Genomic DNA, 25,591 nt, shown 5'->3' with positions numbered 1-25,591 from the left:
CAAAGTATTCTGAAAATATGAAAATATTAGATTGAACAGAATTAGGCCAAGGTGATACAAAGACCACAGAAAGTAAATGAGTAAAAGAGAAAGCACAGCCCCCACAAAATCTGCCATTCTTTGTTGGTTTAAATCTAGATATATGTTATGTTCAATTAAAAATCACAGATTCTATCAATAATTAATATATAATCATAAATCTAGGGATGTAATAACCAACTCATCTTCTCTATGTTGGCTGCTCTAGCGCCCCCTTTATGGCAACTGTATACCGGACATTCTGTCCACATCAGGAAGAGGAGAGGCAAATTTTATTTTTATTATTTTTTTTTATTTCACCTTTATTTAACCAGGTAAACCAGTTGAGAACAGGTTCTCATTTACAACTGTGACCTGGCCAAGACAAAGCAAAGTAGTGCAACAAAAAAAAACAACACAGAGTTACATATGGGGTAAAAAAAAACATAAAGTCAGAGATACAACAGAAAATATATATACAGTGTGTGCAAATGTAGCAAGTTATGGAGGTAAGGCAATAAATAGGCTATAGTGCAGAATAATTACAATAGTATTAACACTGGAATGCTAGATGTGCAAGAGATTATGTGCAAATAGAGATAATGGGGTGCAAAAGAGCAAATTAAATAACAATATAGGGATTGAGAGACCGAGAGGAGCAGTAATGGCAGTAGTCTAACGTTACATGTGAAGGAATGGTGGATGTTGAGCTGAAAACACCTCCGCGACGTGAAGTATTCGGTAATATTCTGACACTCCCTCTACTGCGCTGGAGCAACTAGGATTTTTGTGAAATGCGGTGAATGAACGTGGAATTGTTAGCTGCTAACGTTACTGCAAAACTGCCAACAGCGATATTTATGCATTGCACAATAACTGATGGATTCAAGGTAGGTGACTTTCTATGCAGAAAGTAATGTAATTTGATTACAGCATATACTGCAGTACTTTTACTATTGCAGATGCTTCACGGGCAGTCAGGAGTCACGACTACTGTACCATACTAGAAATAATCCTGCTCTAACTAGTCATAATTTGATATTGACAGATAGAGACGCCAGCATGCGGAGCCGCAGTAACTCAGGTGTGAAGCTCGATGGATTCGCCAGGCTCATTCATGAGACTATTCTATGTCACCAGGTATGTTTCATTATGTAACGTACCACTGCCAGACATAATGTCACGTTATGTCATGCGAATAACATTCATACAGTTGCCGTTTGCAATGAAAGAAGTCGTGCACAATAGGTCTAATGATATTGATACCGCAGTAAAATCCCCACAGTAGGCTATACGTCCGTTACTTATCCTTAGAAAGCCAAGAGTCAATAGCTATAATTTTTTTTAATGCACAAACTGTCCTGGCATGACCTCCCTAAAATAAATAAAAGCTTGGACAAAGGTCAACTTAAAATAGCAGAGAACATAGAAAGTATTTGTCTTATCTACTCTACTTGAGTTCAGTACACACTCTTTCCTCTCTCTCTCTCGCTCATATATATATATACAGTGGGGGAAAAAAGTATTTAGTCAGCCACCAATTGTGCAAGTTCTCCCACTTAAAAAGATGAGAGAGGCCTGTAATTTTAATCATAGGTACACGTCAACTATGACAGACAAATTGAGATTTTTTTCTCTCCAGAAAATCACATTGTAGGATTTTTAATGAATTTATTTGCAAATTATGGTGGAAAATAAGTATTTGGTCACCTACAAACAAGCAAGATTTCTGGCTCTCACAGACCTGTAACTTCTTCTTTAAGAGGCTCCTCTGTCCTCCACTCGTTACCTGTATTAATGGCACCTGTTTGAACTTGTTACCAGTATAAAAGACACCTGTCCACAACCTCAAACAGTCACACTCCAAACTCCACTATGGCCAAGACCAAAGAGCTGTCAAAGGACACCAGAAACACAATTGTAGACCTGCACCAGGCTGGGAAGACTGAATCTGCAATAGGTAAGCAGCTTGGTTTGAAGAAATCAACTGTGGGAGCAATTATTAGGAAATGGAAGACATACAAGACCACTGATAATCTCCCTCGATCTGGGGCTCCACGCAAGATCTCACCCCGTGGGGTCAAAATGATCACAAGAACGGTGAGCAAAAATCCCAGAACCACACGGGGGGACCTAGTGAATGACCTGCAGAGAGCTGGGACCAAAGTAACAAAGCCTACCATCAGTAACACACTACGCCACCAGGGACTCAAATCCTGCAGTGCCAGACGTGTCCCCCTGTTTAAGCCAGTACATGTCCAGGCCCGTCTGAAGTTTGCTAGAGTGCATTTGGATGATCCAGAAGAGGATTGGGAGAATGTCATATGGTCAGATGAAACCAAAATAGAACTTTTTGGTAAAAACTCAACTCGTCGTGTTTGGAGGACAAAGAATGCTGAGTTGCATCCAAAGAACACCATACCTACTGTGAAGCATGGGGGTGGAAACATCATGCTTTGGGGCTGTTTTTCTGCAAAGGGACCAGGACGACTGATCCGTGTAAAGGAAAGAATGAATGGGGCCATGTATCGTGCGATTTTGAGTGAAAACCTCCTTCTATCAGCAAGGGCATTGAAGATGAAACGTGGCTGAGTCTTTCAGCATGACAATGATCCCAAACACACCGCCCGGGCAACAAAGGAGTGGCATTTACGAAGCATTTCAAGGTCCTGGAGTGGCCTAGCCAGTCTCCAGATCTCAACCCCATAGAAAATCTTTGGAGGGAGTTGAAAGTCCGTGTTGCCCAGCGACAGCCCCAAATCATCACCGCTCTAGAGGAGATCTGCATGGAGGAATGGGCCAAAATACCAGCAACAGTGTGTGAAAACCTTGTGAAGACTTACAGAAAACGTTTGACCTGTGTCATTGCCAACAAAGGGTATATAACAAAGTATTGAGAAACTTTTGTTATTGACCAAATACTTATTTTCCACCATAATTTGCAAATAAATTCATAAAAAATCCTACAATGTGATTTTCTGGATTTTTTTTCTCATTTTGTCTGTCATAGTTGACGTGTACCTATGATGAAAATTACAGGCCTCTCTCATCTTTTTAAGTGGGAGAACTTGCACAATTGGTGGCTGACTAAATACTTTTTCCCCCACTGTATATATATATATATACTACCAGTCAAAAGTTTGGACACACCTACTCCTTCAAGGGTTTTTCTTTATTTTTACTATTTTTTATGTTGTAGAATAATAGTGAAGACATCAAAACTATGAAATAACACATATGGAATCATGTAGTAACCAAAAAAGTGTTAAACAAATCAAAATATATTTTATATTTGAGATTCTTCAAATAGCCACTCTTTGCCTTGATGACATCTTTGCACACTCTTGGCATTCTCTCAACCAGCTTCATGAGGTAGTCACCTGGAATGCATTTCAATTAACAGGTGTGCCTTCTTAAAAGTTAATTTGTGGAATTTCTTTCCTTCTTAATGCGTTTGAGCCAATCAGTTGGGTTGTGACAAGGTAGGGGGGTATACAGAAGATAGCCATATTTGGTAAAAGACCAAGTCCATATTATGGCAAGAACAGCTCAAATAAGCAAAGAGAAACGACAGTCCATCATTACTTTAAGACATGAAGGTCAGTCAATATGGAACATTTCAAGAACTTTGAACGTTTCTTCAAGTGCAGTCGCAAAAACCATCAAGCGCTATGATGAAACTGGCTCTCATGAGGACCGCCACAGGAATGGAAGACCCAGAATTACCTCTGCTGCAGAGGATAAGTTCATTACAGTTACCAGCCTCAGAAATTGCAGGTCAAATAAATGCTTCACAGAGTTCAAGTAACAGACATATCTCAACATCAACTGTTCAGAGGAAACTGCGTGAATCAGGCCTTCATGGTCGAATTGCTGCAAAGAAACCACTACTAAAGGACACCAATAAGAAGAAGAGACTTGCTTGGGCCAAGAAACACGAGCAATGGACATTAGACCGGTGGTAATTTGTCCTTTGGTCTGGAGTCCAAATTGGAGATGTTTGGTTCCAACTGCCGTGTCTTTGTGAGATGCGGTGTGGATGAACAGATGATCATGCATGTGTATTTCCCACTGTAAAGCATGGCGGAGGAGGTGTTATGGTGTGGGGGTGCTTTGTTTAACACTTTTTTGGTTACTAAATTATTCTATATGTGTTATTTCATAGTTCTGATGTCTTCACTATTATTCTATAATGTAGAAAATAGTAAAAATAAAGAAAAACCCTGGAATGAGTAGGTGTGTCCAAACCTTTGACTGGTGCTGTATATATATATCTGTGTTTGTGTGTCTCTGTCTGCCTGTCTAACCTGTGTGTGTGTATCTCCAGAACCCAGTGACAGGCCTGTTGCCCTGCAGTGTCCAGCTGCCAGATGCCTGGGTGCGTGACAATGTCTACAGCATCCTGGCGGTGTGGGGTCTGGGGATGGCCTACAGGAAGAACGCTGACCGGGATGAGGACAAGGCCAAGGCCTACGAACTGGAGCAGGTGACTAGCTGGCTCCCACCTCACAGCATGCTGTACTGGATGATCTGTGCTGGAAAGGGTGTCTAAATATTCCTTGACTGCATGGCCCCGACCTCATGGCACGCTTTGTCAAAACAAGACATTCCTTTACAGAAATATGTTAGTGTTTTCCATGCATGTTGTCCTATGATCTATGTTGTAGGCCACAGGCAGAGATCGGCAAATTTCATTCCCTGGAGTCCTGAATAGATAGACTTGGGAAAGCAGGAGTTACTGATCCATGTAAGGTGTGGTAAATATCTATATTGTTATTATTCTACAGAGTGTTGTCAAGCTGATGCAAGGGCTGCTCCAGTGTATGATGCGACAGGTAGGTTACCGTGGTTACTGCCAACTTCCTTCTACCTTCACCTCTCTATGGATTCATTTATTGGTGTAATTACATGTAACAACACAATCACTAGTGCATGTCATAAGGGCAGCAATGCACTATACTGGGGGAGCATCTCTGCATGTGTTTCTGCCTTGGTCTGGCTGTGTAATAGCCTCTCTGAACATGTCAGTGTGTGTCTGACTACAGGTGACCAAGGTGGAGAAATTTAAACACACCCAGAGCCCCAAGGACTGCCTGCACGCCAAGTACCACACCCCCACCTGCGCTACCGTGGTGGGGGACGATCAGTGGGGACACCTGCAGGTTGATGCCACCTCTCTGTACCTACTGATCTTGGCTCAGATGACTGCCTCAGGTACCGTACTGTGAGGGTGTGTGTGGTGGGGGGGTAGTATGAAAAAATGTATGCACTCACTAACTGTAAGTCGCTCTGGATAAGAGCGTCTGCTAAATGACTAAAATGTCAAATGTAGGGTGTGTGTGTGGTGGGGGGGGTAGGGTGTGTGTGTGTGTGGAGGGGGGTGGTGTGCGGCTGGCAGATCATCTCATTGTGAAATCATTTGACTGTATAACCGGCGTCGTTCTTTATCCCTGTCTGGTCGTCTCCAGGTCTTCGTCTCGTATCAAACCTGGATGAAGTGGCTTTTATCCAGAACCTGGTCTTCTACATTGAGGCTGCTTATAAAGTTGCGGTAGGTAGTGTTCAAGGTCTGTTTGAGCAAGGCTCTATTCTTCTAACCTCACTAGCATACGACTTAGCATCAAGTAGTATAAGCTAAGTCTGAACATAATGGAGTGAGAAGCAATACTATACTGAAGATCAAAAATGAATATCTGTAGAGGTAGTGGAGACTACAGAAGGGTCGTGCTTCAATGAATACCTTACCAAACAGACGTTTTACATGGATTATACTGTATATTGTAAACTCCCACACCATTAACTTTCTGATTGGTCGGTACAAGAACTACCAATACATTTCATTGGTCAACATGGGAACATCAGCACTTAACCCTAAAAGCATCAACATATTTTTAGCTTAAAAGCGCCAACAGGTCAAAGGTCTGTGTAGTCAGCTACAACAGATAATTATAAACTAACAGGTGAAAACTACTTAGCCAAATATGGCATTAACATGATGTCAACAGAGAGCTGACATGGTACTTAAAAATAAATGGTTCAACTGGTCAACAACTGAAGTTTCCCATCCAGGAGAATGTGTCTTGGTTAGTGACTTCACTAACCAGAATAAGCAGATAGTCCAGAGGAATCTCCCTCTCAGCGTTTCTGAGAATAGCACCGTTTCTGAACAGATGTGAGGAGTTAAAACACACTGCATACGTACTACTGATTACTATTTGTGTAAATATAATGTATAGAATATACAATATTAATCGGATTAGGTCAAATAAAATTATATTTAGGTTCAAAATTTAAGGTCTTCAATAGTACGATTTTCAACCTGGTTGTCATGGTAACTCTGTGTGTCTCTCTCTGTGCAGGATTATGGGATGTGGGAACGAGGGGACAAGACCAACCAGGGGATCCCAGAACTGAACGCCAGCTCTGTGGGAATGGCCAAGGTAATGAAGCTTTAGATGTAATACTTGTCCTATATGTAGCAATGATAATAACATGGTTCCCTTTCATGCCTCCAATCCTATCTTAACTACCATATCTAGACTCATTACGTTCCTCTTATCGCAACACAGCTGCAATATCTAAACTCATAAAACAACAACATATTGTGGTTGTGTTTTATGTTCAGGCCGCGTTGGAGGCCATTGATGAGCTGGACCTCTTTGGGGCTCACGGAGGACCGAAATCTGTCATTCACGTTTTGCCGGACGAGGTGGAGCACTGCCAGGTACTGGGATAAACATGTCCTGTCTTATCTAGCCTGGTGAGGGCAGTGTCCAGTCTGGTTTAATCTTCTCAAGCCTGGTGAGGGCAGTGTCCAGTCTGGTTTAATCTTCTCAAGCCTGGTGAGGGCAGTGTCCAGTCTGGTTTAATATTCTCAAGCCTGGTGAGGGCAGTGTCCAGTCTGGTTTAATATTCTCAAGCCTGGTGAGGGCAGTGTCCAGACTGGTTTAATCTTCTCAAGCCTGGTGAGGGCAGTGTCCAGTCTGGTTTAATATTCTCAAGCCTGGTGAGGGCAGTGTCCAGTCTGGTTTAATATTCTCAAGCCTGGTGAGGGCAGTGTCCAGTCTGGTTTAATCTTCTCAAGCCTGGTGAGGGCAGTGTCCAGACTGGTTTAATATTCTCAAGCCTGGTGAGGGCAGTGTCCAGTCTGGTTTAATCTTCTCAAGCCTGGTGAGGGCAGTGTCCAGTCTGGTTTAATCTTCTCAAGCCTGGTGAGGGCAGTGTCCAGACTGGTTTAAGCAGGTTATCATATCAACCTTAAAATTATATGTATGAAACTGACCATTGTCTTACGTCAGATAGCACGACTGATGGTTCCTGGCAACGCGGTGGTGTCAGAAACTGTCAGAAACTGTCAGAAACTGACCACTTTCTATTTGACCTCCCCAGGCTATCCTGTGCTCCATGCTGCCCCGAGCCTCCACCTCTAAAGAGATCGATGCTGGTCTCCTGTCTATCATCTCCTTCCCTGCCTTCGCTGTGGAGGACACAGACCTGGTCACCATCACTAAGACTGAGATCATCTCCAAGCTACAGGTAGATAGGAGCCTGTCTAGGTTTGACCACAGACACAGTGAGATCATCTCTAAGATACAGGTAGATAGGAGCCTGTCACGGCTGGACCACAGACACAGTGAGATCATCTCCAAGATACAGGTAGATAGGAGCCTGTCTAGGTTTGACCACAGACACAGTGAGATCATCTCAAAGATACAGGTAGATAGGAGCCTGTCTAGGTTTGACCACAGACACAGTGAGATCATCTCCAAGCTACAGGTAGATAGGAGCCTGTCTAGGTTTGACCACAGACACAGTGAGATCATCTCCAAGCTACAGGTAGATAGGAGCCTGTCTAGGTTTGACCACAGACACAGTGAGATCATCTCCAAGCTACAGGTAGATAGGAGCCTGTCTAGGTTTGACCACAGACACAGTGAGATCATCTCCAAGCTACAGGTAGATAGGAGCCTGTCTAGGTTTGACCACAGACACAGTGAGATCATCTCTAAGATACAGGTAGATAGGAGCCTGTCTAGGTTTGACCACAGACACACTTTAGGGGCTAGTTGATTCCCAGACTCAGATGAAGCCTAGTCCTGGACTATAAAGGATGTACATGGGAAACCTCCATTTAAAAGTGCTTTTTGTCCAGGGCTAGGCTTAATGGTGCTCTAGAATGATGTTTCTAAATGACTACATTCTCTCCCCCAGGGACGCTATGGCTGCTGCCGTTTCATCAGAGATGGATACAGATGCCCAAGAGAGGTACTGTAAAGGTTTTTATGTTTTTCTCCTTATTGTGTGAAATAAGCTAGATTTTCATCCAATGGTCTTGTATCTGCGCTCTAGCCAACAGCTGGCAGATAGAGTGTGGGTAGGCTAGTCTACATGATGAGATTATTATGGATAAGAGTGAAAATATTGTTATTTGTCAAATGGCAGCCAAGCACCGATCATCATGTCACCAGAATAAGACCCTCGATATTTATTGGAAAGGAGCATCTTTCACCACCCTGTGAAGTTCATCATAACTTATTTCATCTGTAGCCGAATAAACTGCATGCTTTCCCGAGTCGTAGTGGGAGGACCACACATCATATCATCGCGTGACTCCAAGTTTACTTCGATATGATGGTTATTATATCAATATTTGCGCATAAAAGCGTTTCCACTGCCATTTCCTGCATAATTAATTTTACTGACACAAAAAGATCCCACCATGTCAAACAAACAAATGATCTCTCTGCATTAATAAAATTACACCGAAACGTCCTGTTTCCATCACCGCTGTCGTGATGGAAACGTGGTTACAGATAAAACAGTATAACTTAAAGGAAAAATCCACTTAAAATCTTTTGGTATTTTTTTCATTTGTCCACAAAGTATCACTTTCCACATCATCATGATGATGCGTTTAGCCTTGTTCTTTTAGATAATAAATATTTCCATGTCTGTCTGTCTGTCTGTCTGTCTGTCTCAGGACCCGTCCCGTCTCCACTATGACCCAGCTGAGCTCAAGCTGTTTGAGAATATAGAATGTGAATGGCCAGTGTTCTGGACCTACCTCATTCTGGACGGCATCTTCAGTGGAGACCTAGTACAGGTGTGTGTAGCAGTGTTGGTTCCGTCTCTCTCCTTGCCCCAACCTAGGCTCCAACCTGGGACCCTCTGAACACATCCACATGTGTCACCCATGAAGCATCGTTACCTGTCACTCCACAAAAGCTGTGGCCGATTCAGAGCAAAGGAAACAACTACTTCTAGGTCTCAGAGCGGGTGACGTCACCAAGCTATCTGTCAGACCGCTAGACCACCCCAGGCCACGTGTCTGTATGTATAACATGTTCCTTCCTGGTTCCTGTCTCCAGGTGCAGGAGTACAGAGATGCTCTGGAAGAAGTCCTGATCAGAGGGAAGCCCGGGATCCGCCTGATGCCTGAGCTCTACGCCGTCCCACCTGAAAAGGTATCTCCATGGTCCTTTGAAAACTTTATGTGTAAATTGTAAATCCGTCTTTCTTCGGGGCACGTCAACTTGACTCTTTACTCCTGCCAATATGGGCTGCGAAGAAGTAACAGTTTACACTTGCTACCTTTTCAATCTTGATAAGGAACAACATCCATACAACTAAGTGAGGAATACAGTAAATGTGTGGTGTTTCCCTCAGATGGAGGAAGAGTACGGGAACCCTCACTCTGTGGACAGAGTGGCTGTGGGCCAGTGCCCTCACATGTGGGGACAGTCCCTCTACATTGTTAGCTCTCTGCTGGCTGAGGTAAAAATATTCTGCTGTCGTCTTATAATAGATTGATCCTATCTCTATCTACCACAGTGAGGTGTTGGTTGGTGCCTTAGTCTTCCCGACCTCACTGTTCTTTCTGTCTGTTCCTCCAAGGGATTCCTCGCCCCTGGAGAGATCGACCCTCTCAACAGGCGATTCTCCACCCAGTTCAAGCCGGACGTAGTTGTACAAGGTTTGCAGCATGTCTAATTTCCTCTCTTGCAGGCGGGAAGACATTTGACATCCTTTAACTGTAGAAATATTATAAAGTTATAGACTCCTTATTTCATTAACTTGCTTTGTTAGGATCATTTGCTCTGTGGTCAGGGTTGCGTATATGATATTTTCCATTCTCTTTTGAGTGTGTGTGTATGTGCGTGTGTGTGTATGTGCGTGTGTGTGTGCGTGTGTGTGTGTGTGTGTGTGTGTGTGTGTGTGTGTGTGTGTGTGTATTATCAGTGTGTGTGTTAGCGGAGTCGAAGGAGATCCAGGAGTTGCTGAGGGATGATGGAATAGAGGTCCAGACCATCTCTGAGGTCCATCCCATCAGGGTCATGCCTGCTCGCATCCTCAGCCACGTCTACGTCAAACTGGGTACAGTTACAACTACTTAGAAAGGCTTCATAGAGCATTCATAAAGCCTTCATAAGCACTACATAGCTAATGACTTGTTTCACAGGAAGCTGCAAGAAGTTGAATCTGAGCGGGAGACCATATAGGCACATTGGAGTTCTGGGAACCTCGAAATTCTACCAGATCCGGAACCGCACCTACACGTTCACCCCTCAGGTGACATACCTTGTTCTCACCTTATGACAGTAGAGGTCCTATCTCCCGAAATGCTCTTGTTATATCCTAATCTAGCACACCTAGGACTGGATCCACAAAGCAGGAATCCTGTTAAAACCTGTTTTAAGACTAGAAATCTCCCAGCTCAGAGTAGGTTTTAGGATGATGTTAAGACAATGCCCAGACAAACTCTGAGCCAGGAGTAAAATCAACTCATGAAAGTTTATCTCAGCTGGTAATCACGACAGTTTGAGGTACCGCAAAGGAAAGGAAGTGATGACGCTCATTTACATTGTTGCAAATGATTGGGAATAACCAATCGCGATGAGGCATCGCCAGCTGTTGGGCTGGAGCAGTAGTGTTGGCCATCTCTCTCTGTCTCTCCTCTCCTTTAGTTCCTGGACCAGCATCACTTCTACCTGGCTCTGGACAACCATCTCTCTGTCTCTCCTCTCATTTAGTTCCTGGACCAGCATCACTTCTACCTGGCTCTGGACAACCATCTCTCTGTCTCTCCTCTCATTTAGTTCCTGGACCAGCATCACTTCTACCTGGCTCTGGACAACCATCTCTCTGTCTCTCCTCTCATTTAGTTCCTGGACCAGCATCACTTCTACCTGGCTCTGGACAACCATCTCTCTGTCTCTCCTCTCATTTAGTTCCTGGACCAGCATCACTTCTACCTGGCTCTGGACAACCATCTCTCTGTCTCTCCTCTCATTTAGTTCCTGGACCAGCATCACTTCTACCTGGCTCTGGACAACCATCTCTCTGTCTCTCCTCTCCTTTAGTTCCTGGACCAGCATCACTTCTACCTGGCTCTGGACAACCAGATGATAGTGGAGATGCTGAGGACGGAGCTTTCCTATCTCTCCTCCTCCTGGAGGATGACCGGACGCCCTACCCTCACCTTCCCCATCACACACAGCATGCTGGGTAAATACCTTCACCTTCCCATCACACACAGCATGCTGGGTAAATACCCTCACCTTCCCATCACACACAGCATGCTGGGTAAATACCCTCCCCTTCCCCATCATACACAGCATGCAACACTCTGTGTTGTTTGTGTGACTTTTGATTAAGTCTATCCCTGGACTAAACATTTATTTAAATGGAGATTCAAGGCTTAATCTGTGTCTGGGAAACTGGCCCTTGCTGGGCAACTCAATTCTGTATGGGACAAACAAAGTTGATTGATTGATTGGTTGGTTGATTAATTGATTGAATCATGTTCCCTTGTTGTCCCCAGTGGATGATGGCGAGATCATCGACCCGTGTATCCTGTCCACTCTGAGGAAGCTGCAGGATGGATACTTTGGAGGGGCAAGGTCAGACTGACTCTCTTCCATTTTTAAATGCACTCATCTTAAGAGAGCTCTCTGGATGTTTAGAGAAGGAAATGCCAGGCTCCTCTTTTTATGTCACTACATCCCTGGTTGTAAAAGCTCCAGTGATGTCCTATTTGGTTCCATTCCATCTTGTGTGTTCTGCAGGGTTCAGATGGCCAACATCTCCAGCTTCCAGACTACCTCGTTCCACACAGAGCTCAGCTTCCTCGACGGAGACACTGATGACGACCTGCTGGAGGAGGAAGAAGATGGGGAAGATGAAGAGGAAGGTTATGTCCCCTCAGGTACGTCAGCCATGGTGTGTGTGTGTGTGTGTGTGTGTGTGTGTGTGTGTGTGTGTGTGTGTGTGTGTGTGTGTGTCTGTATAGGTCATTGGTGTGTGTGTGTGCGTTTGTATTTGTGCTTGCATGTTTGTGCTTGCGGCATGTATGTAATATCATATTGCTGAGTCTACCTTAATCCCCCCCCCCCCCCCCCTTTCAGGCAGCTCTAAGGGCATGTTTGACCACTACCTCAGCCAGCTAATGCAGAGCACAGCCACCAAATGTCATCTGCCTCCCATCCAGAGGGGGCAGCACCACGTGTTTAGTGCTGAACACACCACCAGAGACATCCTCTCCTTCATGGCCCAGGTCCAAGGCCTCAACATGCCTAGTAAGTTCTCACCATCCACATGTACTGTTTATTTTGTTCATGAAGTGTTAGGTTTAGGCTTAGGGTTAGGGTTAGGTTTAGGGTTAGGTTTAGGGTTAGGTTTAGGGTTAGGTTTAGGGTTAGGGTTAGGTTTAGGCTTAGGTTTAGGGTTATGCTTAGGTTTAGGCTTAGGGTTAGGTTTAGGGTTATGGTTAGGTTTAGGCTTAGGTTTAGGCTTAGGGTTAGGTTTAGGGTTAGGTTTAGGCTTAAGGAAGCCCTTTGCTCCTATAAGAGTTTAAAGGAAGGAGGAAGGAATAAGTCAAGTCCAGTATATAAAATCCAGAGGATGGTTGGTACTCTGTTGGTTTCTACTGTATGGTACTCTGTTGGTTTCCACTGTATGGTACTCTGTTGGTTTCTACTGTATGGTACTCTGTTGGTTTCCACTGTATGGTACTCTGTTGGTTTCTACTGTATGGTACTCTGTTGGTTTCTACTGTATGGTACTCTGTTGGTTTCTACTGTATGATACTCTGTTGGTTTCTACTGTATGGTACTCTGTTGGTTTCCACTGTATGGTACTCTGTTGGTTTCTACTGTATGGTACTCTGTTGGTTTCCACTGTATGGTACTCTGTTGGTTTCTACTGTCTGGTACTCTGTTGGTTTCTACTGTCTGGTACTCTGTTGGTTTCTACTGTATGGTACTCTGTTGGTTTCTACTGTAAGGTACTCTGTTGGTTTCTACTGTATGGTACTCTGTTGGTTTCTACTGTATTGTACTCTGTTGGTTTCTACTGTATGGTACTCTGTTGGTTTCTACTGTATGGTACTCTGTTGGTTTCTACTGTATTGTACTCTGTTGGTTTCTACTGTATGGTACTCTGTTGGTTTCTACTGTATGGTGAGTGTTGTGTTGTTTCTTACAGAGGCCTCCATGTATCTTCCTATGACTCCCATCATGAACAAGCACCGTAAATCCCTCAACCTACTGCACATGCCTCAGCACACACCACTCCAACCACACCACCACACACCACATCAACAACAGCCCAAGGTCAGTTGGTCTACGCCAACAACAAACGCCAACACTGTCTTTCTGCTGCATCTGTGTGTTTGGATCATCTAATGAGTGTGTGTGCATGCATACATGTGTGTATTTGTGTGTGTCTGTGTGTCTCTGTATCCTTGCTCTCAGGCCCCCAGTATTGCAGACCTCCACCTGCCGCGGGACTCCCAGGGTAACACAGACTTTGGGTCTCTGGTGAGACAGTTGAAGGAGTGTCCCACACTGCAGGACCAGGCAGACATCCTCTACATCCTCTGTGTCATGAAAGGTTCTGATTTAGATCAGGGTTGGACAAACCTTTTGGCTCCAGGGCCCATTCGGGCAGCACATCTTTTTGGGGGACCGATTTGTTTGTCAAAATCAATTTGCGGGCCAGAAAAAGGGCAGTTATTTGAAAACGTATAGGTCGATTATAATTTCTACATACTCTCTATCTAGTTGTAGGCGTTCACGTGTGGCCTGTAGTGTTTAAACACAAATAATTAATAATAATAATTTACCCCATTTTTTGTTTTACCCAAACCTCCCGCGGGCCGGATCGAATGGGCCATATTTTTTCCACCTCTGGATTAGGTGATGGACGTGTTGGGTTGAATTGAATTGAATCTTTGAATTGAATCAAATTTAATTTAATTCTCTACATGCTTAGGTTTGAATTACACTGAATTGACTCCTCAAGTTGAATTGAATTGACTCCTCAGGTTGAATTAAACTGAATGAAAATGTAATCCTCTCCATCCTGAAAGGTGCTGACTGGATGGTGGACGTGGGGGGTCAGGGCGGGGTCAGTGTGAGGTGCCTCCTGGAGGAGCTGTATGTCCAGGCTGGGGCCAACAAGGAGTGGGGTCTGATCAGATACATTTCTGGTATCCTGAGAAAGAGAGTGGAGGTGCTGGCTGAGGCCTGTACAGATCTCATCTCCCACCACAAGCAGCTGACAGTGGGGCTACCACCTGAACCCAGGGAGAAGGTCATCTCGGCTCCTCTTCCTCCAGAAGAGCTCAACTCTCTGATCTATGAGGCCAGTGGGCAGGACATCAGCATCGCTGTGCTCACTCAGGTACAACTAATTATAACTGTGATTATATAAGATGCCCATTTCCGTCAAAATTCTCTGCCTGAAGCAAGTCTAGCTTGAGATGTAAAAGCAAACTTTCCTCAGTTTTGTAATAAGTCTCTGATGAAGGGAAAGTAGTGACTGCTGTATTGTGATGCTGCAGGAGATCATGGTGTACCTTGCCATGTACGTGCGCTCCCAGCCGGCTCTGTTTGGGGACATGCTGCGTCTCCGAATCGGACTCATCATGCAGGTGATGGCTACAGAGTTGGCCCGCAGTCTGCACTGCTCAGGTAGGGATCAGTCTGCACTGCTCAGGTAGGGTTCAGTCTGCACTGCTCAGGTAGGGTTCAGTACTCAACACAACTCTTCTTAGAATGGTTAGAATATATCAGCTGTGTTCTGAAGGCCTCAGTAGACTCACCATCTGAATAGGGCTCTGGCAGTTCTTTCAGGTAGACCTGGTTGGTAGACCTGGTTGGTAGACCTGGTAGGTAGACCTGGTTAGTAGACCTGGTTAGTAGACCTGGTTGGTAGATCTGGTTAGTAGACCTGGTTGGTAGATCTGGTTGGTAGACCTGGTTGGTAGACCTGGTTGGTAGACCTGGTTGGTAGACCTGGTTAGTAGACCTGGTTGGTAGACCTGGTTGGTAGTAACACTACACTGTATTTGGGTGTTGAGCTGTATGGTCTTTAGTGTGGAAGTGCCTGGGGAGTTTTACAGGCCTTCCAGAGTCTTTACTCAGTGTTGCAGGCGTCTCTCTTTCTGTCCTCTGCAGGGGAGGAGGCCTCTGAGAGCCTGATGAACTTGAGTCCGTCAGACATGAAGAACCTGCTACACCACATCCTCAGTGGGAAGGAGTTCGGGGTGGAGAGGAGCAGTGAGTCTTTCCCAATCCCAAATCAACCCCTAGCCCCTACCCCTACATAGCCAACATTTGTAGTTTCTACAGTATTAATACATTTTATGATTCCTCTTTGCAGGTGTTACTGGTATTGTACTGTTTTATTGAATCAAATGGATTGTTGTGCTGTCTCGGTCTTCCTCTCTCCTTTGTCAGTGCGTCCCATGCAGTCTTCAGCCACCAGCCCGGCTGTCTCCATCCATGAGCTGGGTCACACTGGAGCCACTAAGACAGAGCGCACCGGCATCCGCAAGCTGAAGACTGAGATCAAACGGGTATGGGTTACGTCAGCTGACTATTGCATGTCATGGAGAATATCTACATCAGGGGTCTCCAACAGGTCGATCACAAGCTACCAGTAGCTGCCAGCCCAACAATGAGTAGCTTGTATTTTTCACCTGTTCTGTCATAAGCAAAACTCACAAGTATTAGACAACTCAAGCTTCCGGCTACTATCCAATCAAATCCACATTGACATTCTACCACCCCTGGTTAGCCACAACTGTCTTAAAGCCAAACGGAACACAAGATCTGGCAATTCATTTCCAGCTAAATTGCCCCTGTATGTCTGTGTGGCGTGCGGGTTTGTCATTCACTTCGTGTAGCCAGTTACGGATCGTGTTAATTGTCTTCTGGGTAGACACAGAAAGACATTCCCCCAAGAAAATCAAGAAAACAGAATTTGGGAAAAAAAACAAAAAGAGTGCCTATTTGAAAGCTAGGAAAATATGTATGAGTAGCTCGCAACATGTTTCATAATTTAAAAGTAGCTCTCATGCTAGAAAAGGTTGGAGACCCCTGATTTCCTTTGACCTATAATTTAATCTAAATGTTAGTAAAGACCTAATGCTCTATAATTTAATTTAAAGGTTAGTAAAGACCTAATGCTCTATAGTTTAATCTAAAGGTTAGTAAAGACCTAATGCTCTATAATTTAATATAAAGGTTAGTAAAGACCTAATGCTCTATAATTTAATATAAAGGTTAGTAAAGACATAATGCTCTATAATTTAATCTAAAGGTTAGTAAAGACATAATGCTCTATAATTTAATCTAAATGTTAGTAAAGACCTAATGCTCTATCATTTCATCTAAAGGTTAGTAAAGACCTAATGCTCTATAATTTAATCTAAATGTTAGTAAAGACCTAATGCTCTATAATTTCATCTAAAAGTTAGTAAAGACCTAATGCTCTATCATTTAATCTAAAGGTTAGTAAAGACCTAATGCTCTAGAATTTAATCTAAAGGTTAGTAAAGACCTAATGCTCTAATTTAATCTAAAGGTTAGTAAAGACCTAATGCTCTATAATTTAATCTAAATGTTAGTAGACCTAATGCTCTATAATTTAATCTAAAGGTTAGTAAAGACCTAATGCTCTATAATTTAATCTAAAGGTTAGGAAAGACCTAATGCTCTATAATTTAATCTAAATGTTAGTAAAGACCTAATGCTCTAATTTAATCTAAAGGTTAGTAATGACCTAATGCTCTATAATTTAATCTAAAGGTCAGTAAAGACCTAATGCTGTATAATTTAATCTAAAGGTTAGTAATGACCTAATGCTCTATAATTTAATCTAAAGGTTAGTAAAGACCTAATGCGCTATAATTTAATCTAATGGTTAGTAAAGACCTAATGCTCTATAATTTAATCTAAAGGTTAGTAAAGACCTAATGCTCTATAATTTCATCTAAATGTTAGTAAAGACCTAATGCTCTATAATTTAATGTAAAGGTTAGTAATGACCTAATGCTCTATAATTTAATCTAAAGGTTAGTAAAGACCTACAGTGAGGGAAAAAAGTATTTGATCCCCTGCTGATTTTGTACGTTTGCCCACTGACAAAGAAATGATCAGTCTATAATTTTAATGGTAGGTTTATTTGAACAGTGAGAGACAGAATAACAACAAAAACATCCAGAAAAACGCATGTCAAAAATTGTATAACTTGATTAGCATTTTAATGAGGGAAATTAGTATTTCAATCAGAAAGATTTCTGGCTACCAGGTGTATTTTATACAGGTAACGAGCTGAGATTAGGAGTACACTCTTAAAGGGAGTGCTCCTAATCTCAGCTTGTTACCTGTATAAAAGACACCGTCCACAGAAGCAATCAATCAGATTCCAAACTCTCCACCATGGCCAAGACCAAAGAGCTCTCCAAGGATGTCAGGGACAAGATTGTAGACCTACACAAGGCTGGAATGGGCTACAAGACCATCGCCAAGCAGCTTGGTGAGAAGGTGACAACAGTTGGTGTGATTATTCGCAAATGGAAGAAACACAAAAGAACTGTCAATCTCCCTCGGCCTGGGGCTCCATGCAAGATCTCACCTCGTGGAGTTGCAATGATCATGAGAACGGTGAGGAATCAGACCAGAACTACACGGGAGGATCTTGTCAATGATCTCAAGGCAGCTGGGACCATAGTCACCAAGAAAACAATTGGTAACACGCTACGCCGTGAAGGACTGAAATCATGCAGCACCCGCAAGGTCCCCCTGCTCAAGAAAGCACATACAGTGGGGAAAAAAAGTATTTAGTCAGCCACCAATTGTGCAAGTTCTCCCACTTAAAAAGATGAGAGAGGCCTGTAATTTTCATCATAGGTACACGTCAACTATGACAGACAAAATGAGGAAAAAAATTCCAGAAAATCACATTGTAGGATTTTTAATGAATTTATTGGCATATGATGGTGGAAAATAAGTATTTGATCAATAACAAAAGTTTCTCAATACTTTGTTATATACCCTTTGTTGGCAATGACACAGGTCAAACGTTTTCTGTAAGTCTTCACAAGGTTTTCACACACTGTTGCTGGTATTTTGGCCCATTCCTCCATGCAGATCTCCTCTAGAGCAGTGATGTTTTGGGGCTGTCGCTGGGCAACACAGACTTTCAACTCCCTCCAAAGATTTTCTATGGGGTTGAGATCTGGAGACTGGCTAGGCCACTCCAGGACCTTGAAATGCTTCTTACGAAGCCACTCCTTCGTTGCCCGGGCGGTGTGTTTGGGATCATTGTCATGCTGAAAGACCCAGCCACGTTTCATCTTCAATGCCCTTGCTGATGGAAGGAGGGTTTCACTCAAAATCTCACGATACATGGCCCCATTCATCTTTCCTTTACACGGATCAGTCGTCCTGGTCCCTTTGCAGAAAAACAGCCCCAAAGCATGATGTTTCCAACCCCATGCTTCACAGTAGGTATGGTGTTCTTTGGATGCAACTCAGCATTCTTTGTCCTCCAAACATGACGAGTTGAGTTTTTACCAAAAAGTTATATTTTGGTTTCATCTGACCATATGACATTCTCCCAATCCTCTTCTGGATCATCCAAATGCACTTCAGACGGGCCTGGACATGTACTGGCTTAAGCAGGGGGACACGTCTCGCACTGCAGGATTTGAGTCCCTGGCGGCGTAGTGTGTTACTGATGGTTGGCTTTGTTACTTTGGTCCCAGCTCTCTGCAGGTCATTCACTAGGTCCCCCCGTGTGGTTCTGGGATTTTTGCTCACCGTTCTTGTGATCATTTTGACCCCACGGGGTGAGATCTTGCGTGGAGCCCCAGATCGAGGGAGATTATCAGTGGTCTTGTATGTCTTCCATTTCCTAATAATTGCTCCCACAGTTGATTTCTTCAAACCAAGCTGCTTACCTATTGCAGATTCAGTCTTCCCAGCCTGGTGCAGGTCTACAATTTTGTTTTTGGTGTCCTTTGACAGCTCTTTGGTCTTGGCCATTGTGAAGTTTGGAGTGTGACTGTTTGAGTTTGTGGACAGGTGTATTTTATACTGATAACAAGTTCAAACAGGTGCCATTAATACAGGTAACGAGTGGAGGACAGAGGAGCCTCTGAAAGAAGAAGTTACAGGTCTGTGAGAGCCAGAAATCTTGCTTGTTTGTAGGTGACCAAATACTTATTTTCCACCATAATTTGCAAATAAATTCATTAAAAATCCTACAATGGGATTTTCTGGATTTTTTTTCCTCAATTTGTCTGTCATAGTTGACGTGTACCTATGATGAAAATTACAGGCCTCTCTCATCTTTTTAAGTGGGAGAACTTGCACAATTGGTGGCTGACTAAATACTTTTTTTCCCCACTGTATACAGGCCCGTCTGAAGTTTGCCAATGAACATCTGAATGATTCAGAGGAGAACTGGGTGAAAGTGTTGTGGTCAGATGAGACCAAAATCGAGCTCTTTGCCATCAACTCAACTCGCCGTGTTTGGAGGAGGAGGAATGCTGCCTATGACCCCAAGAACACCATCCCCACCGTCAAACATGGAGGTGGAAACATTATGCTTTGAGGGTGTTTTTCTGCTAAGGGGACAGGACAACTTCACCGCATCAAAGGGACAATGGACGGGGCCATGTACCGTCAAATCTTGGGTGAGAACCTCCTTCCCTCAGCCAGGGCATTGAAAATGGGTCGTGGATGGGGTATTCCAGCATGACAATGACCCAAAACACATGGCCAAGGGAACAAAGCAGTGGCTCAAGAAGAAGCACATTAAGGTCCTGGAGTGGCCTAGCCAGTCTCCAGACCTTAATCCCATAGAAAATCTGCGGAGGGAGCTGAAGGTTCGAGTTGCCAAACGTCAGGCTCGAAACCTTAATGACTTGGAGAAGATCTGCAAAGAGGAGTGGAACAAAATCCCTCCTGAGATGTGTGCAAACCTGGTGGCCAACTACAAGAAACGTCTGACCTCTGTGATTGCCAACAAGGGTTTTGCCACCAAGTACTAAGTCATGTTTTGCAGAGGGGTCAAATACTTATTTCCCTCATTAAAATGCAAATCAATTTATAACATTTTTGACATGCGTTTTTCTGGATTTCTTTGTTGTTATTCTGTCTCTCACTGTTCAAATTAACCTACCATTAAAATTATAGACTGATCATGTCTTTGTCAGTGGGCAAACGTACAAAATAAGCAGGGGATCAAATACATTTTTCCCTCACTGTAATGCTCTATAATTTAATCTAAAGGTTAGTAAAGACCTAATGCTCTATAATTTAATCTAAAGGTTAGTAAAGACCTAATGCTCTATAATTTAATCTAAAGGTTAGTAAAGACCTAATGCTCTATAATTTAATCTAAAGGTTAGTAAAGACCTAATGCGCTATAATTTAATCTAAAGGTTAGTAAAGACCTAATGCTCTATAATTTAATCTAAAGGTTAGTAAAGACCTAATGCTCTATAATTTAATCTAAAGGTTAGTAAAGAACTAATGCTGTATAATTTAATCTAAAGGTTAGTAAAGACCTAATACGCTATAATTTAATCTAAATGTTAAAGACCTAATGCTCTATAATTTAATCTAAAGGTTAGTAAAGACCTAATGCTCTATAATTTATTCTAAATGTTAGTAAAGACCTAATGCTCTATAATTTAATCTAAAGGTTAGTAAAGACCTAATGCTCTATAATTTAATCTAAAGGTTAGTAAAGACCTAATTCTCTATAATTTAATCTAAAGGTTAGTAAAGACCTAATGCTCTATAATTTAATCTAAAGGTTAGGAAAGACCTAATGCTCTATAATTTAATCTAAAGGTTAGTAAAGACCTAATGCTCTATAATTTAATCTAAATGTTAGTAAAGACCTAATGTTCTTTCTGTATGTTTGATATTAGTTAGACGATATGACGACCTAATGCTCTTTGTCTATAGTAGTAATAATGTTGTATGACTTGGTTCTGATTGCAGTTGGATGGCTCGTCTCGTCCGATCAGCGTGGGTTGAGTTTGTTAGAGTTAATAGGCATGTTGTCTCATCATCTCTAATCTCCACATCTAGACCATATGGAAGCAACCATTATAACATAACATGAAAGCACCAGCTGAAAGCCCATTCGTACCAGCTGTACTAGAATACAGTCAGTAGTGCCTTACGTCATGCTGTGCTGCTGATCGTGTTTGCCTGTTTCCTAGCCCACATCTTCAACTGTGTCTAATGTTTTATCATCATCTAAACTGTATTTACAAGGTGTGAGTTTGACTTTATTTTACGTCATCATCCTCTCCTGGGTCTCTCCATAGATGAAAATATGACGTCTTCTCCGTGTTGTTCCTTTATAGATCTGTAACAGTGGTTATTCCATCAGCAGCAATGTCACCTCTCCCCGTTCCACGGTAAACCATCAACCATGTCTCCCTCATTATCCCATGTTCACTAAACCATGCAGATGAGGTTCACTCTGAATGGTTGTCTTTCTTTGTTACATCGCCTTATGCTTGCTGCACTAACATGTACTGGCCTGTAGCATGCTGGTGCTGTCATGGTAACATGTACCGGTACTGGCCTGTAGCATGCTGGTGCCGTCATGGTAACATGTACTGGCCTGTAGCATGCTGGTGTCGTCATGGTAACATGTACCGGTACTGGCCTGTAGCATGCTGGTGTCGTCATGGTAACATGTACTGGCCTGTAGCATGCTGGTGTCGTCATGGTAACATGTACTGGCCTGTAGCATGCTGGTGTCGTCATGGTAACATGTACTGGCCTGTAGCATGCTGGTGTCGTCATGGTAACATGTACTGGCCTGTAGCATGCCGGTGCCGTCATGGTAACATGTACTGCCCTGTAGCATGCTGGTGCCATCATGGTAACATGTACTGCCCTGTAGCATGCCGGTGCCGTCATAGTAACATGTACTGGCCTGTAGCATGCTGGTGTCGTCATGGTAACATGTACTGTATTTGATTCAAAGAAACAGGAAAACATAAGACTGTGTCTGGTAGAAGTCAGTGTCTGTATGTGCACATGTCTATGTCGTGTGTGTGTGTGTTTGTACCTCTGTGTGCGTTCTGTGTACAAATATGAACACATCTCCCCCCCCCCCCCCCCCCCCCCGTAGCGTTGCAGCAGCCCCTCCACCCCCAGTGGTATCCTGTCTCCTGTAGGCCCCTGGGAGTCAGACAGCCACCTGCAGTGGGAGGAGCAGCAGGGCCAGTGGCTGAGGAGGAGACGGCTGGATGGGGCCATCAACAGGGTCCCTATGGGCTTCTACCAGAAGGTGTGGAAGATCCTGCAGAAGTGCCACGGCCTGTCAATAGATGGATACGTGCTGCCTTCCTCCACTACCAGAGAGGTATGTAGTGTCATGGTCTGTCAATAGATGGATACGTGCTGCCTTCCTCCACTACCAGAGAGGGATGTAGTCAAATCAATAGATTGATCGATCTCGATCAATGAAATTGTATTTATATAGCCCTTTTTACAACAAACATTTATAATTTGCAGTAACCCCCCTAGGCCCCCAAAGAGCAGCATGGTGGCAAGGACCATCTCTCTGCCTACAGGCCAGAAGGCCACTGTGTTTCACCTTAAGAACAAATGTTGCTTCCTGTAGTAATAGGAAATAAGATGCCCTTTCAGACTCTGCCTATGATTTGCACAGATAAATCCACTGATGGAGATTCTCTAGATTTAATGTTTTTAAATTTAGTGTCCGGGACACTGGCACTATAAATGTACCGTTCCGACTCTGACGTTGTGTTGTGTAGCTCAGTTGGTTAGGGTTGTGGGTTCGATTCCTACGGGGGGGCAGTATGAAAAAATGTATGCACTCACTAACTGTAAGTCGCTCTGGATAAGAGCGTCTGCTAAATGACTCAAATGTAAATGTGTCCCTGCCTGCAGATGACAGAGGGTGAGATCAAGTTTGCAGTGCACGTGGAGTCTGTTCTGAACCACGTCCCCCAGCCAGAGTACAGACAGCTGCTGGTGGAGGCTGTGATGGTGCTAACCCTGGTGGCTGACGTGGATGTGGACAACATCGGAGGAATCATCCTGATAGACCGCATTGTACACATGGCCAATGACCTCTTCTTACAGGACCAGGTAAGTCTGAGCCAGGAGCCTATTTACTGTTTCTGTAGCTTGATGTACAAGTACACCCCTTGGACAGGACACTAGTCTTTCGCTGAGCCTTAGAGAATCTGTAAGCAGCGATGCATTGAGTCCCATTTGTTAAGTGTTTGGTATGACTCGACCGGGGATCGAACCCCCAAGCTTCCAATCTCAGGGTGGAAACTCTTAACTTCAAGGCCACAGAGATGGTCACAAGAAAGTAATGTCCTATAAAGGGTTAATTCTGTAATGGTCCAGTTCAAGGACCTGGATGTATGACCTGTATTGTTGCCATATTATCGTTTGAGTAAACATGTTAACTATAGTCACGTGTCTCTGCCTGACTCGTCCATATGACTATCATAACGTAACCCACTGCTCAGTTTGGAGTAAGACCTATTCTATAACTAGACAAAATGATCAATATATATATATATATATATATATCACGCATGTACTCTATGTTCCAGAGGTCCCATGGAGCCAATGAGTACTTCCTGGAGAAGGATCCAGCCACGGGGATATGTAACGTGTTCTATGACAGTGCCCCTAGTGGCAGCTACGGTACCATGACGTACCTCTCCAGGGCTGTGGTTACATACCTACATGACTTCCTGCCACAGTCTACCTGTCTCACGCAATGAAGTATTAGACTGGGCTTGTTGTAGAGCACTCTGTGGCCACACAGGCAGCTATCAAGAGAGACTAGTCGAGTAATGTATTATAGTGTGGGAAAAATCACTACTGCCTAATTCCGATTCTCCCCAAGTGTACACTTGTTCACTCCCATTCAAGGATTTAAAATCATTGTATTTAATTATTGAAGGGGAGTGAATGAGTGCACACTTCAGAGAGAAGGGGGAGAACTAGACTTAGGTAGGAAGTTGGATGGGGATTGACCTATGACCTATGACTAAGGTATTCACCACACACACTCTACTCAAAGGAATTTTATTGCAGCTAATTGATTTAATATAATCAATAATATAGCAGGTTTGAAATTAAGTATTCGTTTTTTTTATTTTGAGTGTTGGACTACACACTGTACTAAAATTATTTATTATTTTAATTTTAACATTTAATATATATGTGCAAATCAGATCTAGTTGTTTAGAACATCATCTAATATAATGACTGTATTTTTCCTAACCCTCTATTGTATCAGTGTCTCACCCTGTCTTGTGAGAACATTGGTAAATGAACATATCCAGAAGTCACTATGCTATCCAGTGTTGAAGTACAGCAGCTGACTGTACCTTTAATCCCACTGTAAAGTCCCATGTACCTCGCATGTTATCTGACGTGTTGCTCATCATCATCACGACTGTACGTGTCATAAATACATTTATCCATATGTACCTGGAGCATGTCAGCAATGCCTTTTATAGCTGCTAATGTGAATGTGTGGTTATCTGTGAAGTAAAATAATGACATTGTGATTCTATATAACACGGTGGAATCAGTCCAACAACGGTTCATCCCATTTTGAGGCGGCCATATTTCAGCCTTTTCGCAGTATACATTATGTACAACACTGTGTGTTAGTGTTAGACATTAGCATCACAGCAGGCGGATGGTCTGATAGGCTTATAGACCATAAACAAAGGGAGGATCTGTTCTGCCATTGGTTTATATTCCTACAAGGACAACTGAGGCTGAAACAGTTCTGTTTTTGTGTCTAACTTTATTTTTTTTAAAGAGTACATTTCCATAGAGACTATAAATATAGTGGATACATAGAATAATATATAAAAGCAGTAGTATGACCGTTTATATTGTACTACAGTACAATTAATACTGTCACTTTAATAAAAAATATATATTTGATATTCCTATGGACATGGCCATGAAATGACCATGTTATAAGTCTGCAGTTGAGAACATTTTTACATTTGGACCAAGTTGAGAACATGTGGACCAAGTTGAGAACATTTTGAGGGGATCAATTCTACTAATCTATTATAAAAGTCTGACACCACGTTTTCATTATGTTTTTATTAATTAATTTGCATTACCTTGTAAAACAAGATGTAATCATTTGAGGGAAATATAATATATTGAAATGCTGTGTTAATCTAATAACATCAATTAAATCCATAAACTAATAATGTGTTCTTCTGGTT

General features: G+C 43.0%; 1 protein-coding gene across 1 annotated transcript; it reads left to right on the top strand.

The window, feature by feature from the left end:
* The first annotated feature begins 679 nt into the window (after nucleotides 1-679).
* LOC311109924 (phosphorylase b kinase regulatory subunit alpha, liver isoform-like) lies at nucleotides 680-25,591 on the top strand. The gene is made up of 30 exons (XM_084152941.1): nucleotides 680-908; nucleotides 1,067-1,158; nucleotides 4,346-4,504; nucleotides 4,806-4,853; nucleotides 5,064-5,232; nucleotides 5,487-5,569; nucleotides 6,378-6,458; nucleotides 6,644-6,742; nucleotides 7,408-7,554; nucleotides 8,230-8,283; nucleotides 8,999-9,121; nucleotides 9,387-9,482; nucleotides 9,685-9,792; nucleotides 9,913-9,991; nucleotides 10,258-10,392; nucleotides 10,478-10,587; nucleotides 11,379-11,523; nucleotides 11,840-11,918; nucleotides 12,084-12,223; nucleotides 12,423-12,593; nucleotides 13,501-13,628; nucleotides 13,770-13,908; nucleotides 14,387-14,700; nucleotides 14,861-14,990; nucleotides 15,477-15,578; nucleotides 15,759-15,877; nucleotides 21,695-21,748; nucleotides 22,474-22,707; nucleotides 23,259-23,459; nucleotides 23,939-25,591. The coding sequence occupies exons 2-30, from the start codon at nucleotides 1,081-1,083 to the stop codon at nucleotides 24,110-24,112; spliced, it is 3,699 nt and encodes a 1,232-aa protein (XP_084009067.1). The 5' UTR covers nucleotides 680-908; nucleotides 1,067-1,080; the 3' UTR covers nucleotides 24,113-25,591.

The sequence above is a fragment of the Coregonus lavaretus genome (genome assembly GCF_964263955.1).
Source record: "Coregonus lavaretus genome assembly, chromosome: 35".
NCBI lineage: Eukaryota > Metazoa > Chordata > Actinopteri > Salmoniformes > Salmonidae > Coregonus > Coregonus lavaretus.
This window is presented reverse-complemented; position numbering and strand designations above follow the sequence as displayed.

Excerpts from the sequence above, each read along its gene's own strand:
- LOC311109924 (XM_084152941.1), top strand. The coding sequence starts at position 1,081 with ATGCGGAGCCGCAGTAACTCAGGTGTGAAGCTCGATGGATTCGCCAGG. Across the intron at positions 1,159-4,345 it reads AGACTATTCTATGTCACCAG|AACCCAGTGACAGGCCTGTT; the intron begins GTATGTTTCATT and ends GTGTATCTCCAG. Across the intron at positions 14,991-15,476 it reads CCGCAGTCTGCACTGCTCAG|GGGAGGAGGCCTCTGAGAGC; the intron begins GTAGGGATCAGT and ends TGTCCTCTGCAG.